The following is a 23,827-nucleotide window of genomic DNA, read 5'->3' as shown; positions in this document are numbered from 1 at the left end:
TGTACGCCTCCTCTCTCTCTCTCTCTCTCTCTCTCTCTCTCTCTCCCTCTCTTTCTCTCTCAGACACACACACAAATGGGTACACACTATCACTGCCTCTCCAGAGGACTGGGAGTTCGCTTTACCATCCCATAATCGAGCAGGGTATGTTAAACAAGTCAAATTAGGGGGTTGGCTCATGAAGGCTCGTCTGCTCGGAGCGCAGCGATTGGCTCTTGGTAAACGGAGGCCGGACTTCTGGTCTGGCGTCAATGTAGAAAGGAGTGTGTGTGTGGCCTGGTATTACTCCTGTTGTGAGGACGTAAATCGGTTTACATAGTCAATTGGGGGGACTGGACGTCCTTATGGGGACAAAAAGCAGGTCGCCAAAACACAAATCATTACATTTTAAAGTGATGACTTGGTTTTAAAGTTAGAGTGAGATTAGTCCCGGGGTAAGGGTTAGGCAAGTAGTGGTTATGATTAATGGTTAGAGTAGGCTTCCAGGAAAAGAATGTAAATCAATGCAATGTCCCCTGAAGTGATGGAAACAAAGTGTGCGCATGTGTGTGAAAAACGTGAGGTAAGGAGGGAGGCTGTGTGATAGTAAGACACACCCATTAAAACCATTTAACTCCCCTAGAATAACTTAGATAGGTCATGCAGGATTTTTTTTTACGTGGTGTTGATTTTGCAACTTGTACAGTAGTCCCATTACACTTTCCAGTGAATGTATTGCACGGGTTTCTTAATGCCCTGGGTTAAATTGTTCCTATTATTTTCAAAAGAGTTTCATGGTTTTCTGAGGTAATACCAATCAATCATGTACATTGGCTCTATAGGAATAAATAATTTTAACCCTCCTGTTATGTTGCGGGTCAAAATGACCCACGAACATAACTGCTTTAAATGAGACAAATATTTGATATAAAGAAATGAACATAACAGGAGGGAACCCTCCTGTTATGTTCATTTCTCAGGTGATGCCTGCTCAGCAGTTATGTTCGTGGGTCAATTTGACCTGCAACATAACAGGAGGGTTAATATATTATCATAGAAACCTAGTACATTTAGAGACAAGAAGAAGGAGGAGGTCTGCAACAGAATCAGTCTAGGATTAAGAGAAAGACACAGAGGCAGCCTAAATCCACAGAAGAAGTGTTGCAAGTTCTCCAAGATGCAGGGGTAATTTACATCTAGTATTTATGACAATGGTGTAAAAGTCATTTACACACAGCAACTAGGGGTACTAATTTGTACTTATTGGGCCTTTAAAATGTAACTTTTGAAAATGTCCTTGTTAAAATGCATTTTAGCTGCTAAGATACATGTAAAAGAATAATATCACTGGTGAGGAAAATACAAATCTAAATAAAGGAAATCAACATTTTGATGCACAAGAGTCCTCTCTGATGCTTAGAAAGTACACTGAGGTCTTTGCCTGTTACAGATGATCATGGCTGAATATGTGACTGAGTGATTGAGTGTGTTTACATGCCACCTAATAGCATCAGTAATAGGTTTTGCTTTCTCTCCAGCCAAACAGCCCTCATATAAACACCTTTGCTGGGCTCAAGTTACTTTACTGGCTCTGGCCTAATTTGATTTGCCTGCGTAGGTTAGATTACCTTTCAGTGTGTTTGGATAAATGACCTACTTCCAGCTTGCTTGTTAACATCAAGAGTGTTTCAGTGTGTACTTGTATACAGTACACAGGCAGTGGTTGTTATTCTGTGTAAAAGGATACACAGTGTTACACTGAGGACGTCTGTTTTACATGACTCCAACTGAATAATCATTTGAACTATTATTGCTACACTCAGTGGTGGAAGAAGTACTCAGATTCCTTACTTACAGTATTATTACTGATGGATTATTGTTTTCCTCATACTTAAATGTGTGTCAGTGTATGTAGGCAAAAGGCAAAGATACTTAATCCATTAAATTGGATGAGACTTGCCAGTGTAAGTAAAAGCAAACTGTTTAAGAAGGGCATTTGACACAGAAGAGGTGTTTATACGCGTGAGTGTTTGTGTTGGTGACTATGGTGGTGATTGGGTGGTGGGGTGAAAGGGTTGAGGTTGTTTACAGCTTTATTAAAAACTCATTGCATAATTCTCTGAGGGAATCTTTGTTCCCGACAACAAGATGGATTTTTGCAAATATTTCACGCTGCTGTTGGTACTGTGGGCATTTTAGGAGACTTTGTGAAAATAGGTGCCTGTGTGTGTGTTTTTTGGGGGGGAGTGTACATGACAAAAACAGCAACATTAGGCAAAGGGTGAAGTGTCAGGTAATAAATTTTATCTCCCACAAAAACACTTTTTTGGATAGGAAAGGTGAAACATACGAGCTCTGTTTTTTCCACCGCACATTGATCATTTAGTAGTACCAGCTAAAGCCAGTTTACATGCAGTTCAGAAGAGGAGAAGAATGTGCAAACTCACTAATATGTTACATTTTATATGTATATTTTCCATTGTATTGTCTTTTTTTTACCAGCTTGCCCAAAATAGACTGGAAGTTTAGAAAATATATACTCATAGTTTCCTTTCAGTGCTTCTTGTGAGAACATAGGCTTTGTTGATGGAATCATCTGTGATTGTCACAACACTGAAATGCACCAAGAAACACACATTTTGCCCATTTCACTTTTGGCACACTGGAAGCAGTACCAGAGGAAATAAATCACTTTGATCTATTAAGGCCATCTGGGGTTTACATAATATGCATATGTGCAGTAAAGGTGTTTGAGAGTTTGAGTAGAGCAGCCGAAACCAATTAGTTTATGGGGCAGAGAAAATAATCTTTGTGGATGTCAGGAGTCTCTGTTAGTAATCACCATGAGCCCTGCATTTCCTCAAATAGAACATCAAATTACACTTAAGAATATATCATGGGGTTGGTCACAGAGGTAACTTCAGTAAAGCCCAGCCTTACAAGATACCAGGACTGGCTAATATACTGAACAAGCCGACTACTGATAAGAGCAAAGATGTAATCAATGTGGGTAAACAGAGAAGTGTGGACTGGATGCAGTGAACAGCAGCGACCCTGTTTCTCTTTAAGAACACTGCAACCAGCAACCTCACATGACCTCTGTGTTATTTCAGGTCAACTGAGAGAGGCTGAGATTTTCTTAAATGAGCCATGGTCCATTTTATATGTGAGGAAAGTAAACACATTAGAAATGAGTCACTTTAATTCCAAATCTTATCTCTGATAAAATTACACAGCGGAAACAGAAACAAACAAGTGCAGGCCTTTTTCACAGCAGGCGTTTTGACTTGTAACAGTAGGAAAAGTATGAAGAAGAAGGTGTTACTTCTGTTCCCAGCAAGGCATGATTGTGTGACAAAGAAGCAGCATACACCACACCAGGACCCTGATCCTGCAGCAACCACCTGTGCATCACTCTCAGAAAACAAAGGTTTACATCTGTGGCTTTTTTTAGAAAAGCAGTAATGTAGAAGCAATTTAACTTGTATTGGTAGTGTTAGTGTGTTAACATGGTAGAAGTATCAATAGTTTTAGTAGAGGCATTAGCAGCAGTTGTAGTACCAGTAACAGTCGCAATTGTTGCAGCAGTAGTAGTAGTGGTGGTGGTAATGGCAGTGGGAACTGTAGTAGCAACAGTAGTGGTAGTAGCACCAATTGTAGTAATAGTTCCAATAGTAATGGTAATGGTAGTAGTCAAATTGTCAGTAGCGTCACACTAGTAATAGTAGCAGTAGTAGGACAGTAATGGCCTAATATTCATGGTAGCTGTTACAACATCAGTAGTAGTCTACTTTTCTAATAGTGGCAATAGTAATATTAATAGCAGTGCAGAAGTGGTGTTGTACTGTATCAGCAGTATAGCAATGGCAGCTGCATATAGTAGGAAAAGTAGTACAATAAGACTAGCAGTGTTTGTATAGCCACAGAAGTAAGTGATAGGGGTGTCAGTATAGCCAGTGGTGGAAAGTAACTAAATACATTTACTGTAACATTGTACTTAAGTACATTTTTGAGGTATCTGTACTGTACTTGAGTAGTATTTTGTACTACTTCATACTTTGAGTTCAATACATTTTAGAGGCAAATACTGTACTTTTTACTCCATTACATTTATTTTTTTTTAATAACTTTAGTTACTTTTCATAACCAGATTAATACAAAGAGTGTGATAACCACTTTATTTGTCTCTGGTGGAAAATTCACAAGCTACCCAGCAGTATGTAATGTACTTCAAATTATAAGCATATAAGCTACTTGAAAGCTAACTAGCTCCCCATTTACCAGCTGCAACATTAAAGGTACAGAAACATTCATACATTGTACCATGCAGCAAATAACCTTTGTGGACACTTGTACACTTACACAGGAAACTGTGTATTGATAATAATGTGTCATAACTGTGTTTGTCTGTGTGTTTAAACTCTGTAAACCACAAATCTGCGCTTGATTCCTAGACCAGCTTATTACAGGCATATCAACATTCACATACATGCTGGTTGACAAGTGTCAGGACACGGCAGTGCAGAAGTGCCATACATACATCAGTCCATTTCTACAGCCTATCCAGGTCTGAACTGTATTACCAGCAGACAAACGAAGGAAGCCCAGACTTCCTTCTCCTCCTCCTTCCACCTCCAGAGGTGATCTCAGGCCAAACAGGATTTAAAATCCTTCATCTTATTTCTGTTCAGCAACCGGAAAGTGTCACTATCAGACTTTATCAGAATTTAGCTAATTTGCTAACTAGTAACTAAAGTTACAGTAAATCTATGAGTTGATTGCACATACATTATATGAAGAATATGATATGGGAGGATGTCAAGCAGCTTCCAGATGCTTCTACACAGACTTTGGCCACATGAACAACTCTCCAGACAAAGACCTAGAAAGAGGACTGACTACATAAACACACAAGACACAACACAATCGCACCATTCATACACCACATATAGGAGTAGGTGGCAAATGTGTGCATTATAATGAGCGAGTGTTACAGTAGTTTGTGGTTCCCGGTGCCAGATGGCTGTGGATGTAGAGTGAAGCAACACATGACACTTTGGTCATAGCTGTGAGTCCAGGTATGCTTCAAGGTCAGAGAGTGAGAGAAAACATGAGACAGAGAGGTTAATGAACTGTGACGGCCGACGTAATGACGCAAGTGATAAGTAACAGAGGTCAGTTCTCTACACCGCACCACATTTATTTGTCATCATAGCAGCTCCTACTCTGTTACTCTTGATTTACGTAAAAGAGAAAGAAAACAGAGAAAGACCGAGGAAGAGAGGAAAGGTTACTGACCAAAATGATCTAGAGTCCATACATTCTGACTCTCCTGCCTATTTGGGAAGCAATTTTTTGAAATATTCTAAAATTTTCATAATTTTTTTTTCATTTATCATTTAAATCAGATATTCTCTTGATTTATAAATAGGTTAGTCACTATTCAACCTGATACCTAAAATCAGATATTGTTCCACTTAAAGAAAATAATGGGGCGGTAGTGTCATCTCTCTGAAAATGGGTCTAAAATACCCGATGCTATTGTGGAGGGAAGGCAGTTTACTCTGATCCAAACACCATGTATGGCACCAAAATATGCAAAATACCCATAATAATGCCTACTTGAAATTATTGTTCCTGCTTTGCTGTCTGTGCGAATAGTTTCTACTGGCTGGTGGCCAAGTGGATCAGCTGTATAAAACATGGCCTCTTTTCCATTCCTCTGCATTTTTCAGTCCATCTTTTATTACCTGACATGGGGCACGGCGCTATAAGTAGCAAGCAAGTAGTTTAGACATCCTGTTAGTTTTAGTTAATTAGGTGAAATGCTGAATTTGATAAAAAAGCGTGATTTAAATTTTTAATTTAAAGCTGCCATATTCAATATTATTATATTAACAGTGGATCCAAAAATGACATGCATGTTACCATAAGGTGAAAATTGTCATCTGACTCTACAGTTCCTCCCAGCTCTACAGTTCTTTCATTTAAAAAAAAATAAAATTTATCATCTTGGGAAATATGCTTATTCAATTAGAGTTCAACGAGAAAATAGCATGAAGACTGGAAATAGGAGGACGTGTCCAGCCTGGGTCTGTGACTAGTCAGGAACAAATTCTACATAGACCCTCATGTAAAGCAAAAATTGTCATTTTTATACTTTATTAATTTTGAATGGCTAAACAAAAGATATACTATGTATTGTTAGTGAGCTTAGTGAAGTGCTATTAGGTTAATTTTAATACATTTGAGGAAAAACCAGGCTAGCTAAGCATCCAACTCTGAACAAGAAAACTATTAAGGTATTTCGGTTTTACATTGCTACTTTACAGATCTAAAAACCTGCTGCACCAGATGGATAGTTAGCAACTACTGTATAGTAGCTGGCAAACATAGTGAAGCACTAAACAATTAAGGAGACATATGGGCTGAGACCAAAAACAGAGCTAAAAGATAATGAGACAGAATCACAAACCTAAATGAATGCTAATCTTGCTCTGCGTCTGCTGGATGTGAAAATAAACAGGTGTCAAACTCCCAGTTAAAGATAATACAGAATGTCTATGTTTACCTCTTGTTTTTGATTCCCCCCAAATGAAAAAAAAAACTCATTTGATGCAGAGTTAAATGTTATCTGACAGCACTGAGATACTTTGAGCTCCTCTCACACCACTGTTACACTAGTTACAAGCCAGTCTGAGTTTATTAGGCAATGCTTGCGGTTACTGGTGGTAACTGCAGATGTTTAATAACTGAGGTCCCACAGTTCCATTCAAAATTGATGACTGCTTGGCAGCAAACAAGCCAAGAGAAGCTACTCTGACAGAAATTCAACAGAAGAAGAGCAGATGGTACTGTGCTTATGGCTTTTGAAACCTGACTGAAAGTGTTTCATTTAATTAGTGATTCATTTAATGCTTTGACTTAAACTTTGCCTTAAACTGCTAAGATCTACTGCATTGTGGGATGTGGTAATAAATCCGGTCATCTCCGCCACTGTTTTCCAGAAGTCCTCAGGTCCCAGACATTGCCCCTTTTCCAGGACAGAAGCCTCAGTGTTAAGGACTATTGTCATGGCTACTGCCATGCTCTGCAGAGAACATTATGCCTCTAAGTCCTGGATGTGTAGTCCTAATCCAAACCATTAACAGACACAGAGAACAAAGCTTTGCTTTTACTCAGACTCCAAAACAGGGTTATTACTGTACATACCCCCTTCCTCCTGTGTCTCTTCTGATCTAAAAATGGTTTGCATCAGTATATAGACCACAGTGGCCAGCTCATGATTTTATGGCTTTAAGCTATGTCTCTGGTTATTCATAGATTCCAGTGATGGCAAGAGAAAGAGAGATTGTGTGATGAGAATCAGAAGTAACGTCAAACACTTTTGGACCAGATTCCTCTGTCACAGTGAGATTTTAAGTAAGAAAATTTACTGAAATGAATAAAATACAAGCTGTAAGATGCAATGTCAACCAAATATGTTGTTAGCATTACTGTAGTTGCACTGGTGGCTGAACCTTCACTCCCATCCATTCAGCATGTAATTTGGTTATGTTGTGAACCAGAAGTGGTGGGAGTAACCCCCAGGAGTAATTTCTTGGTTTTTACACAGATTAAACAAACAATATATAATGTGTTAATTTGTAAAACTGAGCAATACTAGTAGGCAGATCTTTTCACTCTGGACAGAGACACAGCAGGCTAGCAGTTTCCAGTCTTTGTGCTAAGCTAACTGGCTGTTGGCTGCAGCTTCGTATTTAGAGTACAGTCATGTGAACTGTATTAATCTCATCTAACTCTTGGTAACAAAGAAAATACTTTTCCAAAATATTGAACTATTCTATTGAAAGGATTCAAATTGGCCCCTGAAGAGAGACAGCACATGGATTTACACAGTTATAATTGTGCCAACTTTGGCTGTGTTTCTCCAAGGTTTATAAGTCTGTCCACAGCAGCTGTGACAGCATAAACACAACAAAAAGCTGTTTTATAAAGCAGCGCGGTGGTGAGGTAAGTGGAAAAACTTTAAGGTCAAACTGTTTTTATTCGTAGTACCACTCGTACTATTACTGAACCTATTCAAATTCGACACAGTCACGTGTTCTTGATTATTTGCTCAAAATAAATTTGCAGCATGTATAAAAGATCCTGCCACTTTGTATCAGCTCAATTTTTCCGTAACTGATCATATAGCTAAAATGGTTCCACTTAATGTTTGAGGAAACCACTTTGGACCATGCACAGAAGCCTTACTGGTCTTTGTTTGAGTAATTTTCTTGAAAAGTGTTACGCACAGTTTTACAGTAGTTTGTCTGGTAGTCCTCAAGCAGCTTGCTGAAAACTTCAAGTGTGCCTCCTTTTTCTTCCTCTGTCTTTTCCAACTTAAAGGCTTCATTTATATTTGTCCAAAGTTTCCCTGAGCTAAGCCTCTCTGACCTATTACCCAAAGTCCCACAAAACCGGGTTTGTTCAAGCGCCTTTAAAAAACACATTTTTGCCAGATGTGGCTCCTTGTTTCTTTCCACATACTCATAAAAGATGTGCTTAGAATGAAAGAAGAGGAAAAAAAATGTTGTAACGACACCAGGATGTGGTGGTTGTTGTCCAGAGCTGCAGCAGAGTGAGGTGCTAATGGCTAAATGAAAATGAAACCATTTTTGTTAAGTAACTACACCGACAGACACCCTGCCATCACATTCCACTGTGTTTAAAGCTTCACTCCTGAGCTGCTTCTTGGTCTCTTTATGACTGAACTCTCTGGGTCTCTCCTGCCTGCTTCTAAATGCCTCCATTAGTGGCATGTTTACATCAGGAAGAACTCCTCTGCCTCTTTAAGCCATTATGTTTAACTGGCAATCACAAGATGCCCAACACCAACTGTTCTTCTGTGCAATTGCAATCATCTGTTCAGTCACTTTGCTAGTGCCTACATAAAGGCATACTGAAACAATAATTAACCTGAATGAGAACTCTATCTGTGCATTTATTCAATCATGTATTTTAGTTTATTAAGCATCTTAGTATCCACATTTTTTGGCAAAAATGTGAAATGTTTCATCAAATTTTGAGGGGCCAGAATCATGGCCCTGATGAATTTTAATTAATTAGTAGTTTTTAGCTAAAACCCTTGCATGGTAACATGCTAGACTAAGATGGTAAACATACCTGCCAAACATGAGCATGGTGACCTCACCACTTTGTGAGCATTTTATTTTGCTGAAGTTAGCATTTAGCTCAAAACACCACAGTGCTTAAATAAAGGATCACTGAGCTGCCATGGCCAGTGGGCTCCAGCCATATTTAAATTCATATTGTTTTTTAATATATAGAATTTAGTTCTTAAAATCAACTTGCATAATGTGATTAGGAGATTTTTTGCAAATGCTCAAAACAGTGGAGATGACAGTGGACTTCAGGAACAGCCCTCCCACCTTACCCCTCCTCACCATACTTGGCAGCACTGTATCAGCAGTAAAGTCCTACAAGTTCCTGGGCTCCACTATCTCCCAGGACCTGAAGTGGACGTCCAACATCAGGACCATCATCAAGAAGGCACAGCAGAGGATGTCTTTCCTGTGCCAACTCAGGAAGTTCGACCTGCCCCAGGAGCTACTGATACAGTACTACAGAGGAATCATCAAGTCTGTTCTCTGCACCTCCATCACTGTCTGGTTTGGCTCAGCAACCAAACAGGACAAGTACAGACTTCAGCGGACAGTGAGGACTGCAGAAAAGGTCACTGGTGTGAGCCTGCCCTCCATGGAGGACCTGTACACCTCACGGGTCAAAAGGAGGGCGGAAAGGCCATCCTCCCCTCTGGACAGTGTTACAGGTCACTGTGCACTAAGACAACCAGGCACAGGGACAGTTTCTTCCCCTAGGCTGTCGCTCTGATGAACATTTAACCAACGACAGTATGACTGGACAATAACCCTCAGTGCAATATTTTTATTCTTATGTTTTTCCCTAATGCACATTCCTTTTGCTTGTTTACACATTACCTCTTTCCTTTCTGTTTTCCCATCCTTACACATTGTTTACTTGCCCACTGCTGCCTTACAGAAGGACATGTATAAACACACTGAGAGCCACCAGAGTCAAATCCCTCATGTGTCCAACACACCTGGCCAATAAAGCTGATTCTGATTCTGATTACCATTATCTATAGCAATGTGTGAATTAATCACTTAAAGTCATTCTGATGGGAGGAGGCCCAGCACTGTGTCGTACTGTAGAACAATTAATCTCCAGGATTTCTGTTAGAGCACCAACCTGCCACCGTTTTTCTGCGAACAAACAACAACATACAATGTTCAGATTGTGTCACTTTATGTTTGGAATGTGGTAATGCAGTTCATCAACTACAGGACATACAGTATGAGTAACACAAAGGCAGACAAACCTCATATTAAATGACAAGAGATTTGTCAAAACACTGAACAGTGTATAATTCAAACATTGTACATTCTTATTATAAACGTATTGAGACAATATTTTAAAAGACACCAATGTAAAAGGCCTTTTTAGTTCTACTGCAAGCAAATGAATGGGAAACATTGTGTAACTGTTCTGTACTATAATAATCAATGAAACATTAGCCATCTGAATTTTCACACGCTGTGATCAGTGAGTTGGATATGCACGTTTATCCAACCATAAGACAAAGAAAAGACAGACAAAAATGCACTTGTTGTACAAGAATTACACCACAGGTTTGGGGTGCCCTCAGAATACTTGATACCACTGGTGTACACTTACCGGCCACTTTATCAGGTACACCTGTACAATTGCATGCACCTCAGTGCAACACTTCTGCCTGCATTTATAAAGCTCAAATTATTTAAATTCAATTATATGTTTGTTACTGAGGCCATAGTGGTGCTGTACTGGACTACATTATATTCAGAGGTGTTCCTAAATTCTGACCCTCTCACGTATGTAGCTGGGGAGGAAAAAATACAGAGACAGCTCTGAATATAATGTAGTCCAGTATAACACCACCTTTAACTGTGACCTTCATAAACCCAGACGTTAAGTCAGAAGTGTTGTACTAAATTGCATACAATCACACAGTTCTACCTAATAAAGTGGCCGGCGAGTGTATGTAAGACCTTACATACCCATTTATTATGATCTTGGGAACAGGCCACATCATCGCAAAATATCAAAAATACATGTCTCCCAGTGGGGTAATTCACAAGCTTTAATGAGTGAATATACAAGGTTTTCTAAAGGACATTGTACACACAAGTTAGGTCCGAAATCTACAAATGAAAATATATAGTGACACAAAAAATGCATATCACTTTGAGATATATTTCTCTTTTTTCTGCTGCAGTGACAACATAAATGTTTTAATGCACCTACTCCCTGACATGCAAACTAACTGTTGTAGAAGCTTATAAAAGCCAAATATACTTACACAACACAGAAAACAGCATAAACACCCCTCTAAGTTGTTACATTTCACATAGGAATATAGATGTTTGTAGCTGAAATCAACACGGTTCTCTGAACTATTCGGATGTGTGAATTTGTATTGGCCTGTCTTGTAATTATGATGTTGATGTCACTTGCATCAGGTCATGCTTCTGTGCGAGTTACATAGTATAGAAATGTAGTCATGCATAATAAAGATACCCTGCTATACAAATGATGAACACTAGGTAGCAGACTTTGCCCACTTTGTACACAGCTACAGTCTGCCTGGGAATAAAATGTCAAGTCATGGCGGGGGAGAGGGTGGGACATGCACAGGGCAAACATTACACTAGGAGTCAAGTTTATTGCTTTTTAAAGAACATGCATCTATCTTTGACTGAGATTTCTTTCCCAATTAATATGCATGCAAAGATATCTCAGACTAAACAGGTGTTTAGTTTCCTCTGTCTCAGCTCAGCCTCTCATCTGCCACCATCTGTTTCTCCCATTTTCTTTTCCCTGGCTTCAAACAAAACTCTTGATGCTTTCCCCTTCCCTGCGACCTTGTCCATCTCTGTCTCTTTCCTCCACACGCTTGTAGCCTTGTCTTTGATTTTTTTTCTTTCCATTTCTCCATCGCTCTCTTACAACTGAATCTCTTTGTTTCCTTCTTTCCTTCCTCCCTTCCTTCCTCCTCCTCCACTGCTCTGCAGGGAAGCTAGAGAGGCTGGCATTTCTCTAACAGCAGGGGAGGAATCTGCCCCCAGCCTCAGCCCAGCTGGGCAAAGCGAGGATGGGTGTGTCATGGCTAACAGGTATGTGTGTGTGTGTGTGTGAGTGTGACTGGTAAGCGTGAATACATGGCCGGATCCCCAACACTAGACCTGCCCACAGTTGTCTGCTAACCCCTGTATGATATCCACAAAGGGGGATATCCCCTAAGGTTTTGCAACTCATTTTCTGGCACTAAACAGTGACATTGGTTGTGTTCATATTTACTAAAGTTGGTGGGGTTTTGCGAGAAGGAAAAAATGCGGCACAGCAGTTTTTTTTTGAATTTGCATGTTGGTTCTCATGTAATATATATTTTAAGGTGTTCCCATTCAGGGATGCAAAAATCAGGGAGGAAAGAATGAAAATTTATATAAATACCATCAGTCCCTGATTTACCACGGCTGGGACAGAGGGAACTGCGGCTGAAATTTACTGTCAGGAGAAAGCAGGTGTAAAATTTGTGGCCCTGCTTTCAGCGTGGCAGCTGTTAGTCATCTGAGATCTCCCTGGACTTAAGAATATGATTGAGGAGGGAGAGAGCCTTTGTAAATTGCTCGCCAGAGGACAATGCAAGAGTGCGACAAAAATGAGGCAAAACCAGTGTTAACATCGGTTTGGCATGTTGAGAGCACAAAGCATCCAAAGGAATAAAGTTTGACACAGATATAGCTTTCATCCTGATAGACATTAAAGTAGCTAGTTTATGAAAGATGATTTCACTGGCAGGAGACTACATGATTGAAGTTCGGAAATGCATTTGTTGATTTCTTCAATCATATTAAAGTTCAGTTGGTGTAATCTTAGACTTTCTTCTCTGCTTCAGGAAGCAGCCTTCAGGAAGCAGATCCGAAGTGGAGGCATAGTCAAATTTTGAGCAGTTTATAAACAAAAACACCTGTTTCTTGCACAGCAGTATCTTGCACTTCCTGTGAGAATTGTCAATATTGCTGAGGACAAGGACCAATAAAACCTTTAATGCAAAAAATGGGAATTAGCAGACAAAAAGTAAAACTCAGTGTAGAGGGGAGGGACACCCAGGGTTCGGTTTCACTGTTCTCTCATACAGTAAAAGAAAATTTTGGGGGTAAGTCAGGGAGGAAAAGAAGAGGAAGAGCAGCAGGTGAGTGAGGGATGAGCCACAGCTGTCTTGATTTGATCTGTGGTAAGAGGAAGAGGGCAAGTCTTGGATAAACCCTTTTGTTCTTATAACATGACAAATAATTACACAAGAGGCGCGTGTGGATAAGTAGGAAGGAAAAGAGATAGAGTGAATCAGAGTGTAGAGGCTGAGGTGAGTGGCTGTGTCAGGGTCACATATGTCGATGTAGCTCCGGCAACGGTGAGGACGAGAGGGACGGTCGCGGTTCAATTCCTCGACCCTTCATAAAGGACAGCAGTTGGTCAGGGATCTCGGCCAGGACGTCTTTAGCCAGCCGGGCCATGCTGAGGACTTGGTTGCCAGATCTGTCAATGTAGTCTCTGAATGGAACAAACTGGAAGCAGAGGAAAATTCTAGTTTAGAGTATTGATTATGAATTATTGACCTAGTGTCAGCAAGGGCTGAGGATTTTGTAGGAGGCATTACAAGCAAATGTTCTCAGTTCTCTCACAGACTGCATCACTGAATTTGTTTTGCTGTTAGAGCTTGAGCTAATGACCAGCCTAACATCTTACAGCAAATGTTATCATAAGTTTTTTCATCAGTTTCATCCTTTATTACACAATGATTTCTGCTGTCCACTTTACAAGTTGCCACAGTGCACAAAAGGTTAAGCCTAGACTTTTCTTTAATTCCCATTTTATGTAAATAGTTAGGTTGTAAGATGCATTTTTCAAACCAGTATGTCTCATTTCAAAGACAGACCATGGAGGCTCCCTATGTAGGCACAACCCAGGATGGGAGCAGATCTGTCTGTTATACCCAAGACACCATGTTCTTTAGCATAGAAAGAGTGCGACAAAAATGAGGCAAAACCAGTGTTAACATCGGTTTGGCATGTTGAGAGCACAAAGCATCCAAAGGAATAAAGTTTGACACAGATATAGCTTTCATCCTGATAGACATTAAAGTAGCTAGTTTATGTTTATATATATACAGTGGTGTGAAAAAGTGTTTGCCCCCTTACTGATTTCTTATCTTTTTGCATGTTTGTCACACTGTAATGTTTCAGATCGTCAAACAAATTTATATATTAGTCAAAGATAACACAAGTAAACACATCATGCAGTTTTTAAATGAAGGTTTTTATTATTAAGGGAAAACAAAATCCAAAACTACAAAGCCCTGTGTGAATAAGTGTTTCCCCCCCTCCACTTCTGAATGGCTGAAGAAAAACAAAATGAAGACTGGAGTGGCCTAGTCAACGTCATGACCTGAATCCAATTGAGATGCTGTGGCATGACCTTAAAAAGGCAGTTCATGCCCGAAATCCCTCCAATGTGGCTGACTTACAACCATTCTGCCAAGATGAGTGGGCCAAAATTCCTCCACAGCGCTGTAAAAGACTCATGGCAAGTTATCGAAAACGCTTGATTGCAGTTGTTGCTGCTAAGGGTGGCCCAACCAGTTATTAGGTTTAGGGGGCAAACACTTATTCACACAGGGCTATATAGTTTTGGATTTTGTTTTCCCTTAATAATAAAAACCTTCATTTAAAAACTGCATGATGTGTTTACTTGTGTTATCTTTGACTAATATATAAATTTGTTTGACGATCTGAAACATTACAGTGTGACAAACATGCAAAAAGATAAGAAATCAGTAAGGGGGCAAACACTTTTTCACACCACTGTATGTATATATATATCAGCATCATTAGCAAGCTAACATTAACATTTCAGTTTTGTACCGTTGTATCGAGTTATTCTGGTTGTAATTTGGAGTCATTCCAACTGGCTGCAGCATTAGCGCTTTGTAGTGCAATTAGTGGAAATCAGCAAATATTTCTGCTAACATCTTACAGCAAATGTTATCATAAGTTTTTTCATCAGTTTCATCCTTTATTACACAATGATTTCTGCTGTCCACTTTACAAGTTGCCACAGTGCACAAAAGGTTAAGCCTAGACTTTTCTTTAATTCCCATTTTATGTAAATAGTTAGGTTGTAAGATGCATTTTTCAAACCAGTATGTCTCATTTCAAAGACAGACCATGGAGGCTCCCTATGTAGGCACAACCCAGGATGGGAGCAGATCTGTCTGTTATACCCAAGACACCATGTTCTTTAGCATAGAAAGAGTGCGACAAAAATGAGGCAAAACCAGTGTTAACATCGGTTTGGCATGTTGAGAGCACAAAGCATCCAAAGGAATAAAGTTTGACACAGATATAGCTTTCATCCTGATAGACATTAAAGTAGCTAGTTTATGTTTATATATATACAGTGGTGTGAAAAAGTGTTTGCCCCCTTACTGATTTCTTATCTTTTTGCATGTTTGTCACACTGTAATGTTTCAGATCGTCAAACAAATTTATATATTAGTCAAAGATAACACAAGTAAACACATCATGCAGTTTTTAAATGAAGGTTTTTATTATTAAGGGAAAACAAAATCCAAAACTACAAAGCCCTGTGTGAATAAGTGTTTGCCCCCTAAACCTAATAACTGGTTGGGCCACCCTTAGCAGCAACAACTGCAATCAAGCGTTTTCGATAACTTGCCATGAGTCTGCCACAGCGCTGTGGAGGAATTTTGGCCCACTCATCTTGGCAGAATTGTTGTAAGTCAGCCACATTGGAAGGTTTTCGGGCATGAACTGCCTTTTTAAGGTCATGCCACAGCATCTCAATTGGATTCAGGTCAGGACTTTGACTAGGCCACTCCAAAGTCTTCATGTTGTTTTTCTTCAGCCATTCAGAAGTGGACTTGCTGGTGTGCTTTGGATCATTGTCCTGCTGCAGAACCCAAGTTCGCTTCAGCTTGAGGTCACAAACGGATGGCCGGACATTCTCCTTCAGGATATTTTGGTACACAGCAGAATTCATGGTTCCACTTATCACAGCATGTCTTCCAGGGCCTGAAGCAGCAAAACAGCCCCAGACCATCACACTACCACCACCATATTTTACTGTTGGTATGATGTTCTTTTTCTGAAATGCGGTGTTACTTTTACGCCACACATAATGGGACACACACCTTCCAAAAAGTTCAACTTTTGTCTCGTCTGTCCACAGAGTATTATCCCAAAAGTCTTGGGGATCATCAAGATGTTTTCTGGCAAAACTGAGACGAGCCTTTATGTTCTTTTTGCTCAGCAGTGGTTTTCGTCTTGGAACTCTGCCATGCAAACCATTTTTGCCCAGTCTCTTTCTTATGGTGGAGTCATGAACACTCACCTTAACTGAGGCAAGTGAGGCCTGCAGTTCTTTGGATGTTGTTGTGGGGTCTTTTGTGACCTCTTGGATGAGTTGTCGCTGCGCTCTTCTGCAGTCCCCAAGCTTTAGAAATGGCTTTATAACCTTTTCCGGACTGATAGAGCTCCATTATTCTCTTTCTCATTTGTTTTTGAATTTCTTTGGATCTCGGCATGATGTCTAGCTTTTGAGGATCTTTTGGTCTACTTCACTTTGTCAGGCAGGTCCTATTTAAGTGATTTCTTGATTGCGAACAGGTGTGGCAAGAGAAATTGAACTCAGGTGCGATAAACCAGTGTTTTGACAGGGGGGCAAACACTTGTTCACACAGGGCTCTATAGTTTTGGATTTTGTTTTCCCTTAATAATAAAAACCTTCATTTAAAAACTGCATGATGTGTTTACTTGTGTTATCTTTGACTAATATATAAATTTGTTTGACGATCTGAAACATTACAGTGTGACAAACATGCAAAAAGATAAGAAATCAGTAAGGGGGCAAACACTTTTTCACACCACTGTATGTATATATATATCAGCATCATTAGCAAGCTAACATTAACATTTCAGTTTTGTACCGTTGTATCGAGTTATTCTGGTTGTAATTTGGAGTCATTCCAACTGGCTGCAGCATTAGCGCTTTGTAGTGCAATTAGTGGAAATCAGCAAATATTTCTGCATTAGCAAATGAAGTAATTTTGCTCAGTTTGCTCATTTTTGCTCAGTTTTGGTCCAGGCCACACAGTTTGTTTATGTCAGACATAACACTGCAGTCCATGTAGCAACGTTCAGGTTTGTTCAACTATCAAGGGTAACGTAATTTCTCTTGTTTGAGATATATCTCATAGCTACCTTATAACATTATGTGTATCAAGTACATATATATGAACGTGATGTGATAGTGGCTGGAACATTAGTACTGTATCAATATTACTGGGAAAAACATTTCTTTGTACAATTTGCTTGTGTTACTGCTTTAGGTAGAAAAAGGTTTCACAGACAGGGAATGGAGGGAGAAGAAGATGGGTTACTGCCCAAGTTTGTTTTGATTGTTACTAACAATTAAAAGTTAGAGGGTGAAAGTTAAAGTTATCAATATAGATAACCATGGAAACCAGGAAATATTTGTAGTAAAGTCACTGGAACCAGTCAAACTTTGGCATTTTTTTCCTCAAACAATGACTCAAAGGAGCACTCCATCTCCACTTAACATCACATTGCTATTAATTACATTCACATGAACAATTTAAAAATGGTAAAAATGTGTGCAACAGAATATGATATTTTTTTATTCTACACATTACCTTTCTTTCTCAAAATCTGGCAGCTATGTTACCCACAATGCAATTCTATCACTGACAGTTCATTCAGTTATTTGGATATGTAGTAACATCGGACAGAGATGAGGAGCAAGCTATAGAAAAACTCCTTGTTGTTTTACCTTTCAGACTTCAGACGCAACCGATGCTGACCCAACTGAAATCATTGGCTCCCTCTGGAGAAGCAAAGGGCTGTATATCATTTTTCCACATATACACTACCATTCAAAACTTTGGGTACAGTTTTCCACTGAATTGAATGAGAAAGTGTGTCCAAACCTTTGACTGGTAATGTACAGTAATACCTGTACATAGACTGCGATGTGTGAAATCTGTGGAGTTCTCTTTTAATAATTCTAACTTTAAAACATACTCATTCACTTTGCTTACTATAGTTTTACTTTCTTTGTGCAACAGAGCTGATTTATTAGGTGATATATTTATTAAGACTCACTAAAGGAAGCAGAACCAGACTTACAGTAGCTGTATCTCTTTCTCCCTGTGTATTTAACTTTGCTTTAGCCTTTATGTTAACCAGATGACAGCATTCAATTTATATTCACTGTGTTGGGAGCGTCAAGTCAGACCTAGTAGGATTGTTGCGATGACTTTTATGCAGGTGCTTATTTAGACATGAACTGTCTGAAAGGGGCTGTTTGTCAAAATATTCAATTATCTTTTATGAAACCTGTCTGCTTGGCAGCGATTATTAAAACCTTCTCTGGTACATTTAAATGTGGGTACATCAACACTTCCATTCTAGCCAGGTGGCCATTGAGTATACATAAGTCAAGATAATATCTTAAGGCATCAGTTTTATGGCATGAGTGCAGGTGTAACGGAACATCATGGCTTTAATTTATCACAGGAGGACAATAAGTATTGTTGCGGGAAAGGAAGTCGTCATGTTCAGTCAGTAACAATGAGAAAGTCTGTCACTGGCTGAACTTGGTGTGTGTGTGTGTGTGTGTGTGTTTCTACATGTGCAAACATTCTGATTAAAGCATTGTCGTTATAAGGTTAAAGGTAATCAAGGGATTTCTGTGTGCATGTAAATGTGATTAGGGCTGTTATTTGAGACAGGACTGTGAAAACACGTCAGCATTATCAATACAGCTTTGGCACAAAAGTCTAAATTATCCACATATTAACTTGGTATAGGATATAGCTACACACATGATGTTTATGTTTTATTACAAAACAATTCATTTCTTTGTGTGCACTAATATTAAAAATACAAAACAATTAGAATAAACCCTTACTATAGGTATAGGTATATAGTATAGGTATAGTATAAGGTATATTTTCCAGAGCCCAAGGTGACATCTTCTAATTCCATATGTTGTCTGGCTAAGAGACAAACCTAAACAAAATTCTATTTACTGTCATAGAAAACAAAAAGAAGTCAGAAATATTCAAACTTGAGAGGCAGGATCCAGACAGATTGGACATTTTTTTTCTATCAAATGAATTATTGCTTATTTTAAAAAATGGCCACAAACCTTCTGAAAATAATTAAGGAGTTTTTGAGCCCAAAACGAACTAAACCTTAAACATACTGAATCTGTGTGTGGTTTGTGTTTTGCTTGGGCAACTTTATTTTCTTTTTCATCAAGCTTTTCATTGAATATAAAAGGGATACATACTCCTTCATGGGACTTCCTGCTTTATGTAGGTACATGTCTGAGAAAAATGTGAGATTAAATGGGTTAACACTAACTCTTTGCCCTTGCTTATATTAGACAGGTGGACGGTGTAGTCCTGACCCTGTACCCTGTGTGGACATGTTCTGGTTTTGTGCCATTGAGCCTGCCCAGTGGCCCACCGCACTGCAGACAGGAACTGTACAAGGAGTATTTTGTAAGAGCAACGCAGCATATTCCCAGTGTGTGTTATAAGTGTAATCTATCCTCCTGCGGGGTTAACTCCCCCATGCTGCTACTGTTGACAGAAACAAGCTGAAATCTAACCTGTGAAGTTAAATAGAATTATGATGAGTACCTGTACAATGTCTCTCTCAGCAAGACGTCCTCTGGAGGATACTCTCACCTCGTCGCCATCCAGCTCCTCCATAGCTACAAAGTGAGAAAGCGGCAGAATATGACTCAGTACTGTAACCACTGAGGGAGAACACAAACACGTTCCTGGATGTTCTTTTGTCTTTTCATACTGTAAAGTGGAAACACAGCAGTATGAGTAAGTACAGTGAGTAAGAATAGGTATTGGAGAATGGTAAGAATACTTCATGAACCAAAATTGTCATTCTTGGAGCAAAAACAATGCACAATTACAATGGAAGTCAGAAAATTGAAAATAATTCTGACCAGATCCAGATCTTGTAATTACAAGGTCTTTTTCTCATAATAATAAAATATTGCAGGGATTGGAACCCTGCAGAACTTGCATGAAAATCATCAGGTTTTAATGAATTCTTTAGTACCACAGTAATTCAGTGATAGTTATCTATACATATCAAATAGTACATAGCAAAAATGAACTGTTAATAGTTAATTCGACATACTTCGTCTTCCAAAATGTAAAGAAATATAGGCTAAAAGTGGGCCTCAAAGTTGCTGCCTATAGTGTAACTCACTAGGCTACATGTATTGAGCAGGAGTTGGAAAACTTCACAACCTGCTTGAGAAACAAGTAATTTTGAGATAGTAAGTCATAATTATGAGATAAGATCCTCCCATTATTTTCCCCTTTGGTGAATGCAATGTGCTTCCGTGATCATAGTTTAAGAGTGTAGCTACAGGAGTGTGTTCAGACTGCGGCCAAATACACTGCGTTCCAACAGAGATGTCATTCTGAGAGGTCTTTAAAAACGTTGCCTCCAAAACACAATATATCCTGTCTCTGGAGCTGCCATGGTATGAGTTCTGTGTACAACGTCAGGCCAAACCAGCAAATAGACTGAAACAAAACTAAGACAAATATTAGTACAAACATCAGGACTAACAGAGAAATACTTAAAGTTATAGTTTAGGAGCTTGAAAACATAGACTCGAGAGAAAGCAAAAGAAAAAAGGCAATAATGTGTATATATACACACCCATATTTTTAATGACATAATGCATTCCCTAGCGCCTTACATACTGCAACCTTCACAACCAAACGTGTAAGTCTTAACTGCCAGTCAATCCCAGGTGACATTGGGTGAGAGGCGGGGTACATCCTGGACAGGTCAACAGTCTATCATAGGGCTTCGCAGCTGCCGTTACTGCAGGAAGTGGGGGGTACACAGTCAGTCTGCCCACCACCAACATCAAGAGTCGGGGCCTGTGGCAGCCCTGGGCAAAGGGTTTGAGGGAACATCACACTTGCCAGAGGCCTCATGTGTGAGCTTGACCTTATGACCTCCAAACATGCGTAAGTGTTTTCACTACTGATCCCACCACTAGATTGTTTAAATACGTAGAAAATGAAGAGCCATCAAACACAGTGATGAGGTGTTGAGTTGTCACATCTCGCTGAGAAGTAACAGACTGCACACACACACACACAGTCCCTAGTGAAATCGTATTGATCTGTGTGGTGCACACTTGACTCCATTGAATTTCTGCAGACGCACTAGTGTATATGAAGACCCAATTACAATTTCATTGCCATAGTGTTATCTAGTTTGCTCATTAGCCATTGCTTCCTCGCCTTAAATCAGCTCAAAGTCAAGGTCAGAGTCAAATGCTGTCTTTCATAAAAACATACGTGTCTTCTACGCAAGCCATTCAATTTAATTATAACAGTTTACATTTCAGATTTAGCCAGCATGTGCTTCTCGTCAGCGGTGAAATTCTCCTCGGCCATGTGCTTGTACTGTAGGTACACTGCTTAAAATTTAACCACCAGCAGCACTACAGAGTTATATGTCGGTCCCCTGCATCGTTTCAGGAATAGGAAACCCATTCACCATGCAATATGCTCTGGTGAGAAACATGTGAATTGGAAACCTTTAACAGAATAAAGGCCTACTTATGAATAAGTTCATTATTTAAAGATAACTGAATCAATATTTTCATGTTGCTCCTTGTGATGAACCTTTGTATTTCCCCACATTTTGAAGTGGTGTGTGTAAAATGTAGTAAAATGCACACATTTGCCACATCAGCTTTAAAATATACCAACAGTGTTACCACTGTAGAGTTTACACTGCATTAATGTGTTGCCCCATAGTGGACAAAAATCTATCACATTTAAAATGGTAACATGGGCAGTGTTACTGATTCTGAACTTCTCCCTGACAGCTTGACTGAATGAAAGGAAGAGAAATCTATATATTTTTCTAAAGCTGAATTTCAGCTGTTTTCAGAAAAACTAGTGTGTCCTCTTTATTATGTTCACTAGTGATGACAGAGGGTAGGTCACACTCAGTGCCGAGATGTGACTTTACTTACAGAAGACAAAATGTTTTCTGCCATCCAGCCTATATTAGCAGCACAAGTGCATGCATTGCAGGTGCCTTTTAAGTAACAGGCACACAGGTGATGCACTATATGGTGACTGGCATTCCACCTACACAGGGGCACCGCTAGCAGTTTTGGGCCCTATGAAAAAATTTGAAGTTGGGCCCTCTACCCACAGACTGTGGGCCCCCAAAGTTCGTGGGCCCTTAGAATTGTCCTAACTCCACCCCCCAACCTTTAAATTAATTGTGCACCTACATTAGAACAAATGAGCATCCAACATTTGAACAAAGAAGAAGAAGGAAACTAGGTCAAGAGAAAATGTGAGCACCATCCATTAGATTCACTAATTTAAAGAACTTTCTATGAAAATCAGATGTAGCTAGAAGAAATATCTCCATTTTTTTTTCTAAGGATCTTGCCATGTAGATCCAATATGCATACTGATCACTTCATGGATTATCACGCTGAAGAGGAATAAAGCACCAGCATCAAAGCTGCATTAGAAGAAAGAATCTCACGTCACCAGTGGAAAGACATTTCATGGATGTTTGAAGCTTTAAAATACCATGCAGTGGTGTTCACAAATGCTGATTTTTTTTAAATGAAAAGACAATGATTCTGTATACACAACTTTACTGAACTAAACTTTACAGCCTAAATGGTTAGAAGGACAAATATAATATTTGGATTGAGGTATTATCTGTTTAATGAACACATCTGATCTCCACAGTGTGTAGTTACAGTAGATATTAAAGAATCTCTGTTAAAGGTCTTGTCTGTCTTTATATACAAACAGTATGATTTAGACACTTGAGATACTGAAATAACTGGTACTGTCTATTTAAAAGCACAGTGACATTTGATACTGAATGTGAAGAAATGTGATAGAGCCGCAAGTCTCACGAATGGCTTCCATATTGCTCCTTCTTCTAATTCTGGATGCTCATTTTTTATGTAGCTGATTGCTTTGCCTAGTGAAATGCCAATTAACATGAAGTGGATCTCTTGTGTGCAGTATCCTTGGCTTATTTCAGCTCTGAGGAGTGAGGAGGTCGCCTGGAGAAGCTGCCGTGTGACCGAGGATATACAAATACAGTGTACAAATAGTGAAAAAATCAGTATGTGAAGCCTGTGACTGTGAAGTCTGTTAGGCTATTTCTTGCAACATTTCCACTATAGTTATACAGGAGTACTGCACCAAGCAGGATTACTCAGTCACTGTAGCTAAGTAACTTCTAAAATACTGTGCAGCATTTGTTAATAAATAGCAACAATCAATACGAATGACTAACTGACACCAAGTATATTTAAGTTACATTTTACAAGGTCAGATTCAAAACAAAGTCTACAGCCAAATATTTCTCACAGGTGAGCCAACAGGCCAGCTTCCCCTGAGAGAAAATAAATGATCCCATCTGGGCTTTTCACAAGGACAAAACTGTAAGAGGGTTAGATTTTTGTTGTAAACAATTAAAAGAAATCCCTCCTTTCCTTTTATGGTCCAAAATTGTTTGTAGTTTCAGTAGTTAACTACACCAAAATGGCAAAAAAGAAATCTACAATAACTACT

At 39.3% G+C, this 23,827-nt stretch overlaps 1 protein-coding gene across 4 annotated transcripts in view; it reads right to left on the bottom strand.

Annotated features, from left to right (window-relative positions):
* Positions 1-12,886: 12,886 nt before the first annotated feature.
* Positions 12,887-23,827, bottom strand: part of LOC109967166 (copine-9-like) — a 112,092-nt gene continuing 101,151 nt past the window's right edge. For all 4 annotated transcript variants that reach the window (XM_020612542.1, XM_020612540.1, XM_020612541.1 and 1 more), the window contains 2 exons: positions 19,853-19,926; positions 12,887-13,670 (listed from right to left, as the gene is read on the bottom strand). In XM_020612542.1, coding sequence (XP_020468198.1) covers positions 13,488-13,670; positions 19,853-19,926 — 257 coding nt within the window. In that variant the 3' untranslated portion in view covers positions 12,887-13,487. The remainder of the gene's footprint in view (positions 13,671-19,852; positions 19,927-23,827) is intronic.

This window comes from Monopterus albus, unplaced genomic scaffold (genome assembly GCF_001952655.1).
Source record: "Monopterus albus unplaced genomic scaffold, M_albus_1.0 scaffold126.1, whole genome shotgun sequence".
NCBI lineage: Eukaryota > Metazoa > Chordata > Actinopteri > Synbranchiformes > Synbranchidae > Monopterus > Monopterus albus.
This window is presented reverse-complemented; position numbering and strand designations above follow the sequence as displayed.